The sequence below is a fragment of the Aotus nancymaae genome, unplaced genomic scaffold, assembly GCF_030222135.1.
Source record: "Aotus nancymaae isolate 86718 unplaced genomic scaffold, 86718_ANA_hifiasm-v0.15.2.pri h1tg000015l_0, whole genome shotgun sequence".
Classification (NCBI taxonomy): domain Eukaryota; kingdom Metazoa; phylum Chordata; class Mammalia; order Primates; family Aotidae; genus Aotus; species Aotus nancymaae.
In genome coordinates, this window is record NW_026988426.1 from 12,751,013 (window position 1) to 12,767,067 (window position 16,055).

General features: G+C 37.2%; 1 protein-coding gene across 1 annotated transcript; it reads left to right on the plus strand.

Annotated features, from left to right (window-relative positions):
- Positions 1–13,570: 13,570 nt before the first annotated feature.
- On the plus strand, positions 13,571–14,080 carry LOC105723157 (small ribosomal subunit protein uS15-like). Its single transcript, XM_064376361.1, has one exon. The coding sequence runs from the start codon at positions 13,577–13,579 to the stop codon at positions 14,030–14,032; it is 456 nt and encodes a 151-aa protein (XP_064232431.1). The 5' UTR covers positions 13,571–13,576; the 3' UTR covers positions 14,033–14,080.
- Positions 14,081–16,055: the final 1,975 nt, after the last annotated feature.

Below are 16,055 nucleotides of genomic sequence, written 5' to 3' on the forward strand. Positions count from 1 at the left end.
ATGTGGTTTTGATTTGCATTTCTCTAATGACCAGTGATCATGAGCATTTCTTCATATATTTGTTGGCCTCATATATGTCTTCTTTTGAAAAGTATCTGCTCATATCCTTTGCCCACTTTTGAATGGGTTTGTTTTTTTCTTGTAAATCTGTTTTAGTTCTTTGTAGATTTTGGATATAAGTCCTTTACTGCATGGGTAGATTGCAAAAATTTTTCCCCATTCTGTTGGTTGCCAACTCACTCTAATGATTGTTTCTTTTGCTGTGCAGAAGTTCTGGAGTTTAACTAGGTCCCATTTGTCTATTTTGGCTTTTGTTGCCAATGCTTTTGCTGTTTTAGTCATGAAGTCCTTGCCTATGCCTATGTCCTGAATGGTTTTGCCTAGGTTTTCTTCTAAGGTTTTTATGGTGTTAGGTCTTATGTTTAAATCTTTAATCCATCTGGAGTTAATTTTAGTGTAAGGTGTCAAGAAGGGGTCCAGTTTCTGCTTTCTACCCATGGCTAGTCAGTTTTCCCAACACCATTTATTAAACAGGGAATCCTTTCCCCATTGCTTGTTTTTGTCAGGTTTGTCAAAGATCAGATGGTTGTAGATGTGTAGCATTGCCTCTGAGGCCTCTGTTCAGTTTCATTGGTCTATATCTCTGTTTTGGTACCAGTACCATGCTGTTTTGATTACTGTAGACTTGTAGTATAGTTTGAAGTCAGGTAGCATGATGCCTCCAGCTTTGTTCTTTTTGCTTAGAATTGACTTTGCTATGCGGGCTCTCTTTTGGTTCCATATGAAGTTTAAAGTGGTTTTTTGCAGTTCTGTGAAGAAGGCCATTGATAGCTTGATGGGGATAGCATTGAATCTAAACTTTGGGCAGTATGGCAATTTTCATATTAATTCTTCCTAACCATAAGCATGGAATGTTTCTCCATCTGTTTGCGTCCTCTCTTATTTTGTTGAGCAGTGGTTTGTAGCTATCCTTGAAGAGTCCTTTACATCCTTTTTTAGTTGTATTCCTAGGTATTTCATTCTCTTTGTAGTGATTATGAATGGCAGTTCACTCTTGATTTGGCTCTCTTTAAGTCTGTTGTTGGTGTATAGGAACGCTTGTGATTTCTGCACATTGATTTTGTATCCTGAGACTTTGCTGAAGTTGCTTATCAGTTTAAGGAGATTTTTGGGCTGAGATGATAGGGTCTTCTAAATATACAATCATGTCATCTGCAAGTAGAGACAATTTGACTTCCTCCTTTCCTATTTGAATACACTTTATTTCTTTTTCTTGCCTGATTGCTTTGGCTAGAATTTCCAATACTATATTGAATAGGAGTGGTGACAGAGGGCATCCTTGTCTAGTGCCAGATTTCAAAGGGAATGCTTCCAATTTTTGCCCATTCAGTATAATATCGGCTGTGGGTTTGTGGTAAATAGCTTTTATTATTTTGAGATACCTTCCGTTGATACCTAGTTTATTGAGAGTTTTTAGCATAAAGGGCTGTTGGATTTTGTCAAAGGCCGTCTCTGCATCTATTGAGATAATCTTGTGGTTTTTGTCTTTGGTTCTGTTTATGTGGTGAATTATGTTTACAGACTTGCATATGTTGAACCAGACTTGCATCGCTGGGATGAAGCCTACTTGATCGTGATGGACAAGCTTTTTGATGTGCTGTTGCATTCGGTTTGCCAGTATTTTATTGAAGATTTTTGTATCTATATTCATCATGGATATTGGTCTGAAGTTTTCTTTTCTTGTTGAGTCACTGCCAGGTTTTAGTATCAGGATGATGTTGGTCTCATAAAATGATTTGGGGAGGAATTCCTCTTTGTATTGTTTGGGATCATTTCAGAAGGAGTGGTTTGCTTCGTCCAGATCTGAGTTCAAGTCCTCCATATCCTTGTCAACTTTCTGTCTCATTGATCTGTCTAATATTGACAGCTGAGTGTTAAAGTCTCCCACTATTACTGTGTGGGAGTCTGTCTCTTTGTAGGTCATTAAGAACTTGCTTTATGTATCAGGGTGCTCCTGTATTGGGCACATATATATTTAGGATCATTAGCTCTTCTTGTTGCATTGATCCTTTTACCATTATGTAATGCCCTTCTTTGTCTCTTTTGATCTTTGTTGTCTAACATCTATTTTATCAGAGACTAGAACTGCAACTCCTGCTTTTTTTTTGCTCTCCATTTGCTTGGTAGATCTTCCTGCATCCCTTTATTTTGAGCCTATGTGTATCCTTGCATGTGAGATGCGTTTCCTGGATACAGCACACCAATGGCTTTTGACATTTTATCCAATTTGCCAGTCTGTGTCTCTTGAGTGGGGCATTTAGCCTATTTACATTTAAGGTTAATATTGTTATGTGTGAATATGATCCTGCCATTTTGATGCTAGCTGGTTGTTTTGCCCATTAGTTGACGCTGTTTCTCATTATGTTAATGCTCTTTATCATTTGGTTCATTTTTGGAGTAGCTGGTACTGGTTGTTCCTTTCTATGCTTAGTGCTTCTTTCAGGAGCTCTTGTAAAGCAGGCCTGGTGGTGATGAAATCTCTGAGCAATTGCTTGTTTATAAAGGATTTTATTTCTCCTTTGCTTACGAAGCTTAGTTTGGCTGGATATGAAATTCTAGGTTGAAAGTTCTTTTCTTTAAGGATGTTGAATATTGGCCCCTACTCTCTTCTGGCTTGTAGGGCTTCTGCTGAGAGATCTGCTGTGAGTCTGATGGGCTTCCCTTTGTGGGTAACCCGACCTTTCTCTTGGGCTGCCCTTAGCATTTTTTCCTTCATTTCAACCCTGGTGAATCTGATGATTATGTGCCTTGGGTTCACTCTTCTTGAGGAATATCTTTGTGGTGTTCTCTGTATACCCTGGACTTGAATGTTGGCCTGCCTTGCTAGGTTGGGGAAGTTCTCCTGGATAATATCCTGAAGGGTGTTTTCCAGCTTGGATTCATTCTCTCCATCACATTCAGGTACATCTATCAAACATAGATTAGGTCTTTTCACATAATCCCATATTTCTTGGAGGCTCTGTTCACTTCTTTTTACTCTTTTTTCTCTAATCTTGCCTTCTCATTTTATTTCATTGAGTTGATCTTCAATCTCTGATATCCTTTCTTCTTCTTGGTTGATTCAGCTATTGAAACTTGTGTATGCTTTGCGAAGTTCTCATGTTGTGTTTTTCAGCTTCATCAAGTCATTTATATTCCTCTCTAAGCTGTTTATTCTCGTTAGCATTTCATCAAACCTTTTTACAATGTTCTTAGTTTCTTTGCATTGGGTTAGAACATGATCTTTTAACTCAGAGTAGTTTCTTATTACCCACCTTCTGAAGCATGTTTCTGTCAATTCATCAGACTCATTCTCCATCCAGCTTTGTTCCCTTGCTGGTGAGGAGTTGTGATCCCTTGGAGGAGGAGAGGCATTCTGGTGTTGGGTATTTTCATCCTTTTTATGCTAGCTTCTTCCCATCTTTGTGGATTTATCTACCTGTGGTCTTTGTCGCTGGTGACTTTCAGATGGGGTCTCTGAGCGGACATCCTTTTTGTTGCTTATGAAGTTATTTCTTTCTGTTTCTTAGTTTTCCTTCTAACCGGCCCCCCTGCTGTAGGACTGCTGGAGGTCCACTCCTGACCCTGCTTGCCTGGGGATCACCTGCAGCATCTGCAGAACAGTTAGGTTGCTGCCAGTTTCTTCTTCTGTTATCTTTGTCCCAGAAGGATACCAGCCAAATGTCAGCCTGAGCTTTCATTTATGAGATGTCTCTTTGGTTATAAGGGAGTCTGGGAGCTGCTTGAGGAGTCAGTCTGTCCCTTATAGGAACTCAAGTGCTGAGCTCTGAGCTCCATTGTTCTATTCAGAGCTGCTGGGCAGGTATGTTCATGTCTGCTGCAGTGGAACTCATAACTGCCATTTTTTCCCCAGTGCTCTGTCCCAGGAAGGTGGGGCTTTATTTATAAGTTCCTGTCATTCTGCTGCCTTTTTTCAGAGATGCCCTGCCCAGCAAGGAGGTAGCCTAGTCACAGTCTGCCAGCAGAGGCATTGCTGAGCTGTCGTGGGCTCTGCCCAGCTGCTGTGTGAGTTTCCTTGCAGTTTTGTTTATAGGGGTATAGTTAGAACTGCCTTGGTAATAGTGGTCTGCCTCAGTAATGGCAGACTGTCTCTGTAATGGCGGACTGCCTTGGTAAAGGTGGATTGCCTCGGTAATGGCGGACTGCCTCAGTAATGGCAAACTGCCTTAGTAGTGGTGGACTGCCTTGTTAATGGCAGACGCCCTTCCCCCAACAGAGCTGGACCATCTCGGGTCCAGCTGTGCTTGCTGTGAAACTCTCAGTCCAGAGCATTTCAGATTGCTGGTCTTTGTAGGAGTGGGACCATCTGAGCCAGATCACCTGGCTCCCTGTTTCAGCCCCCTTTTTTTCAGTTGAATGGCAACTCTGTCTCCCAGGTGTTCCAGTCACCAGTTGAAATGGCACCTGGATTTGTGTGAGTTTTGTGCAGAGACTTGTGTGCCAGCTGAAACAGCCGCGCTGGAGACTTGTGTCACTTTTCCACCCAGGAATCTCCTTATCTGTGAGCAGTAAAAATTTGTTTGGAAATGCGGTGATCACTCACCCTCTGCATTTTTGCTGGGAACTGCAATCCAGAGCTGTTCCTATTTGGCCATCTTGGATCCTCCCTTTTTTTCTAGTTTCCCTATTACCCTTTTAATATGTGCCTGGCAAAAATATTTTTTATCTTTCTAGGGCTTTTCTGAGACCTATAAAGCCCTCTTTTTACCAATCTTATAATTTCTATCTCTGTCTGTTTTTCTTGGGAAGTGTTCATGCTCCAGACTTTTCTTCAGATCTAACACCGCACAAGTCTACACACTCAAAACCTCCCTAGGTATGGAGTCATAGCTGACAGTGATGATTCCCTGCATAACTGCCTTTCTCACCCTTCTCCCTGGCTAAGAGCGACACTAGGTTTGTTTAGGTATCAGATTGCCAGTAATACATTGCATTTAAAGAAAGTAGGCACCTCTTCCAATCCTGGGAATGGGGCAATAAATATTTTTATTTCTAATTCATTGATGGGAAAAAGTCATTCTTTTATTTACTAATTCCATTGCCTTTGACACAAATTAATGGCATGTGAATGATGTTTAGCCAATCAAACATAAGAAGAAATATCCTGGGGTTTCTGGAAGAGCAATCTATGCTTCCCAGATTTTAGCAGCCATTGTGTAGCTGCTAGACAGTTAGTTACTACAAGTCAAGATAAAAAAAAAAAAAAAGAAAAACAGGTCAAGGATGTCGGAACATAAGGATAAAAAGTGTCTGGCTTCTTGATGACATCAGACACTAAACGAATCTTGAATTGCCCACCTAGATGCTTATTGTTATGTGAGATAATTCAGTGTATTATTGCTTAAAGCCACCGTTCTAATTTTTTCATTATTTGCTGTTGAATACATCCTATTCGATAAACAAGGATATCTAATCTATCTCTCTACAAGTAGACATTCATTTGCTTCCTGCACCACCACTATTAATTCGAATGTCATTGGGATTCTTTTAGTCTGAACTGAGGGGTTTGATATCTGTAACTCAAGGTAAGAGTTACATAGTATGGTGTTCATAGGAATTTGCCTGCAGAAGTCAATGACAGGAAGCTTCACTGGCCAAGGACTCAGCTGCTATACTCTGAAACACTTGTCTACATTTGTGCTGAGGCCAATGACTGAACACGGCAGGGCTTTTAAGACGGGTCCATCCCTGGGAAACATGAGACTCCTCTGACAGCCAACTTTAATATGAAGATTCCCAGTGGCATTGCCATATCCTCCTTACATGCACAGCAGTCCAGGATGCATTCACACACCTTCTTTTGCTGTCATCTTCACTCAGGATCAGACTTTAAGTTGCAGTATAATGGTTCTCCCACCTTCCCCAGTTCCTACTCAATTTCTCTCAAAGGTGTTTCTCCTAGTAAAATCTTTGATTGTTAAATCCAACCACTAACCTTTGACCTGTTCCACAGAACCCACATGTCACTTATGAATAATTCCCAACCCAATATTTCATTGCAACCACTACTAATAAGTAGTGGTTTTCATGCTAGATGAAACCTTTATACCATCTCTGCCTTAACCCAAAGGAGTCTTTATCGTTCGCACTCCAAGAGTTGTGCCATATTGGAATGGGAAAAAAATAAAGCAATGATATCTTAGGAACTTCTCACATAGCTCCTTTATATACTTCCAAAGAGTCCCAGGCCTAATATATGCATTAGAAACTCAGAACGAGAGTAAAGGTTTGGGTCTATAGGGTTTTGTTTTTTTGGCTTGTTTTTTGGTTTTGGTTTTTTTTTTTTTTTTTGGCTGTCCAGCGTTTTATTTCCACTTCCAAACTGCATGTAGCTTGTTAAGGGGTTAGCTCATTGGATAAAATCTGGTGAGATCATCTAGAGACCTGTCTTCCCTTAGAGGAAACAGATAATTCCTCCCTCCAACTAAATTTTGAGAAAGGGAAAAGATAATGAAAATGATTGAAGTTTGAGTCCTTCTTACCAGTGGCATCATGATGTCAAAGAAAAGTTAAACTTGGACAAGTTAAACAGATAAGAAAGATTGTATTCAAAACTGTCACCATAGCAGAAAGAGATTGAACTTAACTCTGTTATAACAAATGGCTGAGAATTTTTAAGCCCTGAATGAACCAGTAGATACTTCTGGAGGACTTTAGGTGGGATATTGGCCAATGTAATTAATCCATCTGTGTTTGCTAATTGTCTCTTACTGAAGTTAAGCTCCTACTCTCCCATGGAGACTGGGAGTTAGGAGGGTTTCTTTCTTTTTTTTTTTTTTTGTAAATTATATTTCAAAGGGAAAGCTCCCAGGTCCTTCAGAAAGACATCACTGGGTTCCAAAACTGGCAGGAGGCTGGGAAAAGATTTACATCTTAAAGGGGCAGAATTTATAGTTGCAAGTTTTTAAAAGTAAATACTCTAAGAAAATGTCAAAGACCTATAGTCACGAAGAAACTTGTCTAAACCTTAGTCAAGCTTAGGGGAACATTAAGGCTATCTGGCTCAATATACATGCTGTTTCTCTTTCTGAGTTTCACTAATTACTCCTTATTTTGAAGCCCTGTGCTAAAGAATTAAGTGATCCTCTGATAACCTTTCAGCAAATTCTCTTTTGCCTTAAACAGCCAGTCAGATTCTATTGTTTGTAACCAACGTCCCACTGATAAATCAAGATTGCAGTCCTTATTTCACTTTGTTTTGAAAATTAGGAAATAAAACTGTATCTCCCATTGAGAGTAAAATAAACTAGATATAGTAGGAAAGCTATATGTGGGCCTGGAGACCAGAGCTCTGGATTCTAGTTTTGGATCAGTCACCATGTGTTTGAGCTCTGAGGATCATTTATCTCAACATGACAAATGAGAGGGTTGAACCAGATGGCTTCTGAGGCCCCCTCCAAATCTGTTATTCTAAAACTCTGTGATAATTTTGACCAGTTAAATAAATGCATCATTAGAAATGGAAAACAAAAAAGATCACTCCTTTAATCCCAAATTTTCATTGACTGGAAAAAAATTAAGAGAACTATGCCAAAACTGTCCATGGTTTAGTAAAAGTGAAATCACAGGCAGAATTTTAAATAACAAGTCTTGATTTGATGGGAGTTCAAAGTAGTTATAATTTACTTTCTCTTCAAAGAGGCTCTTAGTATAGACCTACACAAATTACCAATACAAAATGGTTGGCAAGTACAAAGGAAAAGACAAGAATTATGTTGAGCAGACAAAGAGTTATTTTAGACACCAAAGAATACGTTAGAACAGTAACTTAAAAAAGGAGAAACACGACAAACAACATTATAGAATAAATTCATTTTCCAAGCACTCTAAAAGCAACAATCCAGAGTCATGAAATAAGGCAACAATCCAGAGTCATGAAATAAGACAGCAAATCACACTACAAGGAATAGATGGATCTGTACTGTTCACAAAAAGGAGGATAAATGAAGTTTATCACAGTGGATTCAGTGTTCAAGAGTAGAGAGTTCTTATAACAGCTGCTACTTGTGATGGATCTCAAGAATGTTTTTAAATGAGTAAATAGGTCTCAAAATCCTTGCATTCTCCCGGGACTCAATCCTTTGGAAAAGGAAGGAGAGTAAAAGATAGTAGCTGAAAATTGTTGCCAGAAAATACTAAATATAATTTTAAATATACCTTTTTTATTTGAAATATAATTCATGCTCATTTCTGGAAAAATGCAAAGGAAGGAAAGATAAAAGAAAATAAAACACATACTGCCATTGCCCATCTAGATCCAACTCTATTCCATGGTTCCTCCTAGTACAAGACCTCAGGTATTGCAATGATAGAATTATTTCTTAAATTACCAGCCACATATCTATGTGTTCAAATTGGAAATTATAGAAGTGGACTTCTGCCTTTGCCTTTTCTGTCTCTCTACCTCTAACTATAAATACAATTATGTAGAGATTACTTAAAGACCCTCAGTGTGTTTAGGATGTAACATGGTTTTCCCAAGCTGCTAGCCTAGGCAACAGAGACGATCTGCTTCTACTAGTAAAATCAGCCTTTCTATGAGCCTGGGTATTACTTCTTGAACAAAGTCTGTAGCAAGGGTTCCCATATGTCAGGTGTCCCTTCAAAAGGAATTAACAAGGTACAATTCCCTGCATTAATGTCATAGGTTCTCCTCCTACATGCCAGCACAATTCAGTCAATATTCACAGTGAGTAATGGATATTCAAGTATAGACTGTGCCTGTTGTCAGCGTCTATTCCCCCTAAGTACCAGCTTCTAAGAAGGGTAAAAATGTTTTTGCACATAGCTCTACACTTATGTTCCTGTTATATGAGTATCAGTTGAAGTGGACTTAGAGACCAATAGGTAGCAGTCTTAGGTTTCCAGCGCAGGTCATCTTCCCAGACTGGGCTTTAAGACAAAACTACATTGACTGACACTAAAGGTTCTGTCATAAGGACTAATGAAGACTTCTATGGAGTTTTACATCATTAGCCAAAAGCTTTTCGTTTAGAGCCAGCTGCTATTTCCTGGGATAAAGGAAGAGTCAATTACTTACACGTGTTTTATAATAAATGTACTACCAATCATTCAAATACTTTAAACATTCAAAATCTTCTAATGGGGAGGACATTTCAAGTTAGGCAGCCAACACCAACTAGTTTTTCCATTACTTCAAACAATGACAACAAAAGAAATAAAACTCATTACCCTTGAGTACTCATATTCTGACATTACATGATGTAAATCATCACTTCAGTGTGATGTTGAATTCCATTTGCTAATTTTGCAGCTATGTTCATCAGAAATATTAGCTGTAATTTTCTTTTATTGTAGCATCCTTGTCTACCTTCAGTATCAAGGTATTACTTGTTTGGTAAAATGAGGTTGAAAGTAGTTCCTCCTCTTTAATATTTTGGAGCACTTTGAGCTAAGTTGGCTAACTCTTCTGTAAATGTCTGGTAGAATGCATCAGTGAAGCCGTCAAGTCCTGGGATTTTCTTTTTGAGGAAGTTTTTGATTACTGATACAATCCCTTTGCTTATTATTAACCTGTCCAGATTTTGTATGTTTTTATGATTCAGTCTTGGTAGGTTGTATCTTCCAAAGAAGTTATTCATTTCTTCTGGATTATCTAATTTGTTGGTGTATGATTGTTCAGAGCAATCTCATAATCATTTGTATTTCCGTGATATCAATTATGATGTCTTCACTTTCATTTCTTATTTGTTTGAGTCTTCTCTGTTTTTTTTTTAGTTTAATCTAGCTAAAGGTTTGTTAACTTTGTTTATCTTTTCAAAAAACCAACTCAGTTTCACTGAACTTTTCTGGTCTCTGTTTTACTTATTTCTGCTCTGATCATGATTTTCTTCCTTCTACTAACTTAGGTTAAGGCTTAGTTTGCTCTTCTTTTTCTAGTTCCTTTAGGTGCAAAGTTAGGTTGTTTATTTGGGATATTTCTTTTTTATTGTAGTCATTTACCACTATAAACTTCCCTCTTATAACTGCTTTCACTGTATCCAATAAGTTTCTACACATTGTTTTTCTTTATGTTTATCTCAAGATATTTTTTAATTTCCCTTTTGATTTTTTTAATTTGACCCATTGGTTATTTAGGAGTATGTTGTTTGTTGTCTACATATTTGTGAATTTTCTATTTTTCTTCCTGGTATTGATTTCTGATTTTAGATACTATGTGGTCAGAAAAAAAATTTGATATGTTTCCATTTCTTGAATTTATTAAAGTTGTTTTGTCACCTAACATATGAGTTATCCCAGAAAATGTTTTATGTGTATTTTTTAAAAATGTGTATTCAGCAGCTGTTGGATAGAACGTTCTGTATATGTCTGTTATGGCCATTTGGTGTATAGTGTTGTTCAATTCCACTGATCCTTATTGATTTCCTTGTTTGCCATGTTATTCATTGTTTAAAGTGGGGTATTTAAGTACCCTACTTTTATCGTATTGGTGTCTATTGCACCTGGAGGACACAATGCTAAATAAAATAAGCCAAACACAGAAAGGCAAACAGTGCATGATCTTGTGGAATATAAAAAAGAAAATCAAACTCATAGAAATAGTAGAATGGTGGTTTCCAGCGGATGTAGGAGTGATGAGGAAAATGCAGAGATGTTGATCAAAGGGTACAAAGTTTTACTTATGCAGCACGAATAAATTCTGGAGTCTAATGTATAGCATTGTTATTATAGCTAAGAATACTATATTGCATATTTGAAATTTGCTGGGAGAGTAGATCTCAATGTCCTCACAAAAGAAATGGTGAGTGATGGACATGTTAATTAGCTTGACTGTGATATCACAATCATTTCACAATGTATATATATGCCAAAACATCATGTGGTATACCTTAAATACATATTTTTATCAATTATACTTAATTACAGCTAGAAGAAAAAAACCTCATAATTTGCATCAGCGATTGCAAGGTTATGTGCCACACCATACTAAGACACAAAGATACAGGGATACAGAATACAATAAAACATGGTTCCCACCTATTATAGTAACAACAGCAACAACAAAAGAACATGTTACCAACTGTCGGGTCTTGACTTCCCCAAACTAAGCATCTGAGGAACCATTACAAAGTACATTGCTTTGTTGTTTATTCCACAAGCAATCTATCTTTTGAAGGATATCAAAGATGTTAAAACTAGTGATTTACTGATAGTACAGATACACAAGATCTAGACTGGAAGTAGACGATGTAAAACCTGGCATTCAGAAAGAAAGAGTGTCTGGATTGCTTTTTTGCAGACTCTTGGAAAGGGATTTCAGAATCTCTTATTCTAGAAGCATCTGAAAAACAGGAAAGAACCCTGCGGTGAAGTATGAAAATAAAAATAATTTTGAAAAACTTTTCAAAAATTATTGGAATCCAAAATGTGCTTCCCAAACTGTAATGAAGCAGAAAGTTCTCCCAAAGTTTCGTAATTAGCCACCTTATGCCTGTCCTAAGTGACTTTCTTCGATCAATGGCTTAAAGTCAGAAGAAGATATTTAATATCAATCAATGTAAACAACTTTTGGCTGTTGGTTGATGATTAAGTTGTATAGCCAATACTACAACGGCATGTTACCTCTGTGATGTGGTATAGGAGTAACTAGATCAACTCACAATAGGTAGGTTCTGTGATGTATCAAGTGTATGGATGTTCCTAATTTACTTAGTTGAAAAATGTAACCTAACACCACACTTATAAAAATAACATTGAGCTCTTTGTTTTGTAATATTATTTTCATTTTAAAAAAAGAGAAGACTGTTATGAAATAGATAAATTATGCTACAAATAAAGAATGAAGTATAATCTCCTTTCCATTTTCTAAAACGCTCTGCATGGATTGCACTTGCCTCTTTCTCAAGCCTCATATCCTGACACTGTTCCCTCAAAATTTCAAAGTTTATTCTAACTTTGCACTCACTTTCCTCTACATGAAATAATCTTTCTTCACCCAGTCTCTACAGAGCTAACTCCTTCTTATTTGGGAATTCAATTCAAATCTTACTTGTTCAAAGAGATGTTCCTTAACTTTATACAACTTCATACCTTAGTCAACTCTTAATGTTGCTCTTATACTTAACACAACTTCATACCTTAGTCAACTCTGTGTTTCTCATGGTTCTTATCTACATCAGAAAATATCTCACTTACCTGCTTACCATGTTTTTGTCCCTACAAGTATTATATAAATTCCAAGAGGATAGGAAACTTGATTATCATGTTTATCATTAGAGTCCTATTTTCTACAAGACTGTCTAGAATATTTGTTAAGGAATGAATGAATGAAGTATATAGTGGCTTTCTAAGGAAGAAAAACTAAAGGAAATTTTTGTTTGTTCAGTACTGGCATGGTTTTCTGAACCTAGTGCGGTACTTGGCACGTATTATGTACACTCTCGGTATAAGATAAAAAACACAATTAAGCCAAAATCTGACCATTGTAATCAGCAAGAGGTTAAAATACCTCCAGTTCCTTGATTGCTGTCTACATAGAATGAATAAAATCAAAAGTACATGTCATATATTTTTACATTTTTCAGAGGGATCATATACCTGTTGACAACTGGTTCCCAGCATTTAATTGAATGTTATACTAATGTACGTTTTAGCACTTTTGCCCTCATTCTTTTCTTTAATCAAATTAAACCAAATCTATATGTCATCAGCCAGATACCACACATATCTGAAGTTCAAATTTCTTGTTGGCTATCAGAAAGATGTTCTGTCATATGTTCATTATAGCACTATTCAAGATAGCAAAGACATGAAATCAACCTAGATACTCATCAACAGCATATTGGATAAAGAAATTGTGGTGTGTATATTCCATGGAATACCATGTACCCATAAAAAAGAATGAAATCACATCCTTTGCAGCAACATGGATGCAGCTGGAGGCCTTTATCCTAAGCATATAAACACAGGAACAGAAAACCAAATACTGCATGTTCTCACTGATAAGTGGGAGCTAACCACTGAGTACTCACGGACATAAGGAGGGCAACAACAGACACTAGGGACTAACAGAGGGAAGAGAGAGGCAGTGGGGCAGTGGGGCAGAGGCTGAAAACTAACTGTTGGGTACTATACCCAGTACCTGGGTGACAGAACCAATCCTACCCCAAACTTCAGCATCATAACCATGTGGTGAACCTGCATTTGTACCCCATGAATTTAAAATAAAAGTTGAAAATATCTTAAAAAAGAGAGAAAAGAAAAATGGGCTGTGTTGTGGCACAGTTTTCAACTTCTCTTCAACATTGACCTGTAGCAGTTATTCTTGTTCCTGACTATAATCTTGAGTCATTCCCAAAAGAGAGGTGATCCTCTTTGATATTAAGTGCAATAATAAATTTTGGAGCCCTATCAAGCCTAGGAATGAGTGGTGCAAATAAATATCAATTCCAGAGTTAATGCTCATCTTTTCAAACAATGATCTTGTTCTCCAACCTGTCGTTTCCCTAAAAAGTAATTTAGCTTGCTTTCTTTTTGCTGCCTGATCGCTGCCATCATGGTTCGTATGCATGCTCCCGGGAAGGGTCTGTCCCTGTCGGCTTTGCCTTATCGCCGCAGCATCCCCACGTGGCTGAAGTTGACATCCGACGACATGAAGGAGCAGATTTACAAACTGGCCAAGAAGGGTCTGACTCCTTTACAAATCGGTGTGATCCTGAGAGATTCACATGGTGTTGCACAAGTATGTTTTGTGACAGGCAATAAAATCTTAAGAATTCTTAAGTCTAAGGGACTTGCTCCTGATCTCCCTGAAGATCTTTACCATTTAATTAAGAAAGCAGTCGCTGTTCGAAAGCATCTTGAGAGAAACAGAAAGGATAAGGATGCTAAATTCCGTCTGATTCTGATAGAGAGCCGGATTCATCATTTGGCTCAGTATTATAAGACTAAGCGAGTCCTCCCTCCCAATTGGAAATATGAATCATCTACAGCCTCTGCCCTGGTCACATAAATTTGTCTATGTGTTCAAGCAATAAACATGATTGTTCAACTAAAAAAAAAAAAAAAGTAATTTAAACATTGATAATTAAAACAAAATCTGTTTCCTCCCTAACCTCTACCTGCTCTTGCTACTCCTAGATTAAAGTAATTTTTTTTATTGCATTAATTTTACTTATGCAAAAAGTAACTTGAATTCCAACACCTTGCTATTTGAGGTCCCACTGAGTTACTGCTACCATGATTTAAATCTGTTTGCTTCATTATTACTTTCAGTGGAATTAATATCAACTGCCTATTTGTTTTCTCTGTCAATGTCTTTAAAACTCCTTGATTGGGGCCCCTAATAAAAAGACATCAAACAATAAGGCAAGTGATTTCTCTCCTTCCTTTTGGCGACTCACATCATTAATGTAATTAATGAGGTGATCAGGGAACCCAAATTGCTTGTCACCATTAGACTGCTAACACAATCAAAGCTCAAAGGTGGGCAAGGTACAAAACATGAAAGTTTTCTCTTATGACTGTTCTCCTTCTTTCTCAAGAAGAAAAACAACCTACTCTTGTGTGAAGATTTTTGCAATAAAATAGTAATCATTTTGTAGTGGTAGGTGTTAAGAAAATGGCAAATTTGTTCATTTGGTTCCAAATATTTGTGATGACTAACAAATAGTTATTTTACTTTGAAAGCTTAATAGTACATTCCAGATGACTGAATAATGATTATAAAACTTAAAAACAAACATCTGAATTTGTGCCTTTAATATAAAAAGTAAAGGGAAGGTGTATACTCAACAATGGAAGTGTTTGCAAGTCCAGTAGTAGTTTGGGCTTCACACACAGCTAAACTATCTTGCCCCTTCTGTCCCTCTCTTTCTCTCCCCAGTTTTCCTTTTCTGCTTCCATTTTCTGCTCTAAATTTTTCTGTTGTTTTAAAAATTTGAGAGAGAGAGAGAGAGAGATTCTTCTTTTCTCTCATTCTAGTAAAATCCCAAAATTAATATAAAAACTCAGGTTGGTGACCTGCTTAGCCATAGAGGATAAGAATATCATATACACTGACATGTTCACAGGAACCACATGCTCAGTCCTGGAAAAGGGAGAAGTTATTCTCCCCGATGTGAAACATACTCCTGAGTGTGCAAAATCAAAATGGTTTTTGCCCATAGGAAGAAAAACAAACAGTCCCTAGCAGTCAAATAATAACAATAAAATGTCTATTATAGAAGGAATAAATTATTTTCAAAGAGAAAATGGGTTTGCACTTGGTCGCATAAACTTTCTTCTGCAGAGTTATGCAATGATGGGAATTCTTGTACATGGCTTGGGAGTATAAGCTTTAAAATTATTTTAGAGGGCAATTTGGAAACCTTTTATATATGAACATACACTTTGGTCAGAAAATTACTACTCCAAGAATTTATACTAAAGAGATAATAATAAATCTTCACAAAAAATATGTAACTGGAACGATGTTTATCTCTTTGCATATATGACAATACAATATTGGAAGCAAACAAAAGCTTCAAAAAATAGGGAAACGGATTTAAAACAGCATCAAAAGTGGTATTTTTTTCATGTATTTGTTTATCTGTTATTTATTTATTCATAAAATCTGAAAAGCTATACACCAAGAGGCCAGGAGTATCTGTCTCTCGGTAGTTGAAATATGGGTGACTTTTCCTGCTTTTGTTTTTTGCTAATCTCTATTTACTAATTTGTTACCCAATGTGTGTAAACATGTATTAAGGTTTTTTGTAAGGTTTGTATTCTGAAAAGAGGGAAACTTGAACACAAATGGCTGATTCACTCCAAACACCCTAAGTAATATCATATTTGGATATGAGGCATGGTGGGACATAGGACACTACTTCTGAGGTGTCCTTAGGGATGAAGAATTAGCCAGAAATTATTCATTTACGTGTGTGTCAAAAGCTTAGAGGTTAGCCTCAAGGCAGAGAGCTTACTGTATTTGGGGTTTCCAATGATGACTCAGATGTCCTGGTTCCCTGAGGAAAATCAGCAAGCAGGTGCCT

Excerpts from the sequence above, each read along its gene's own strand:
- LOC105723157 (XM_064376361.1), top strand. The coding sequence starts at position 13,577 with ATGGTTCGTATGCATGCTCCCGGGAAGGGTCTGTCCCTGTCGGCTTTG.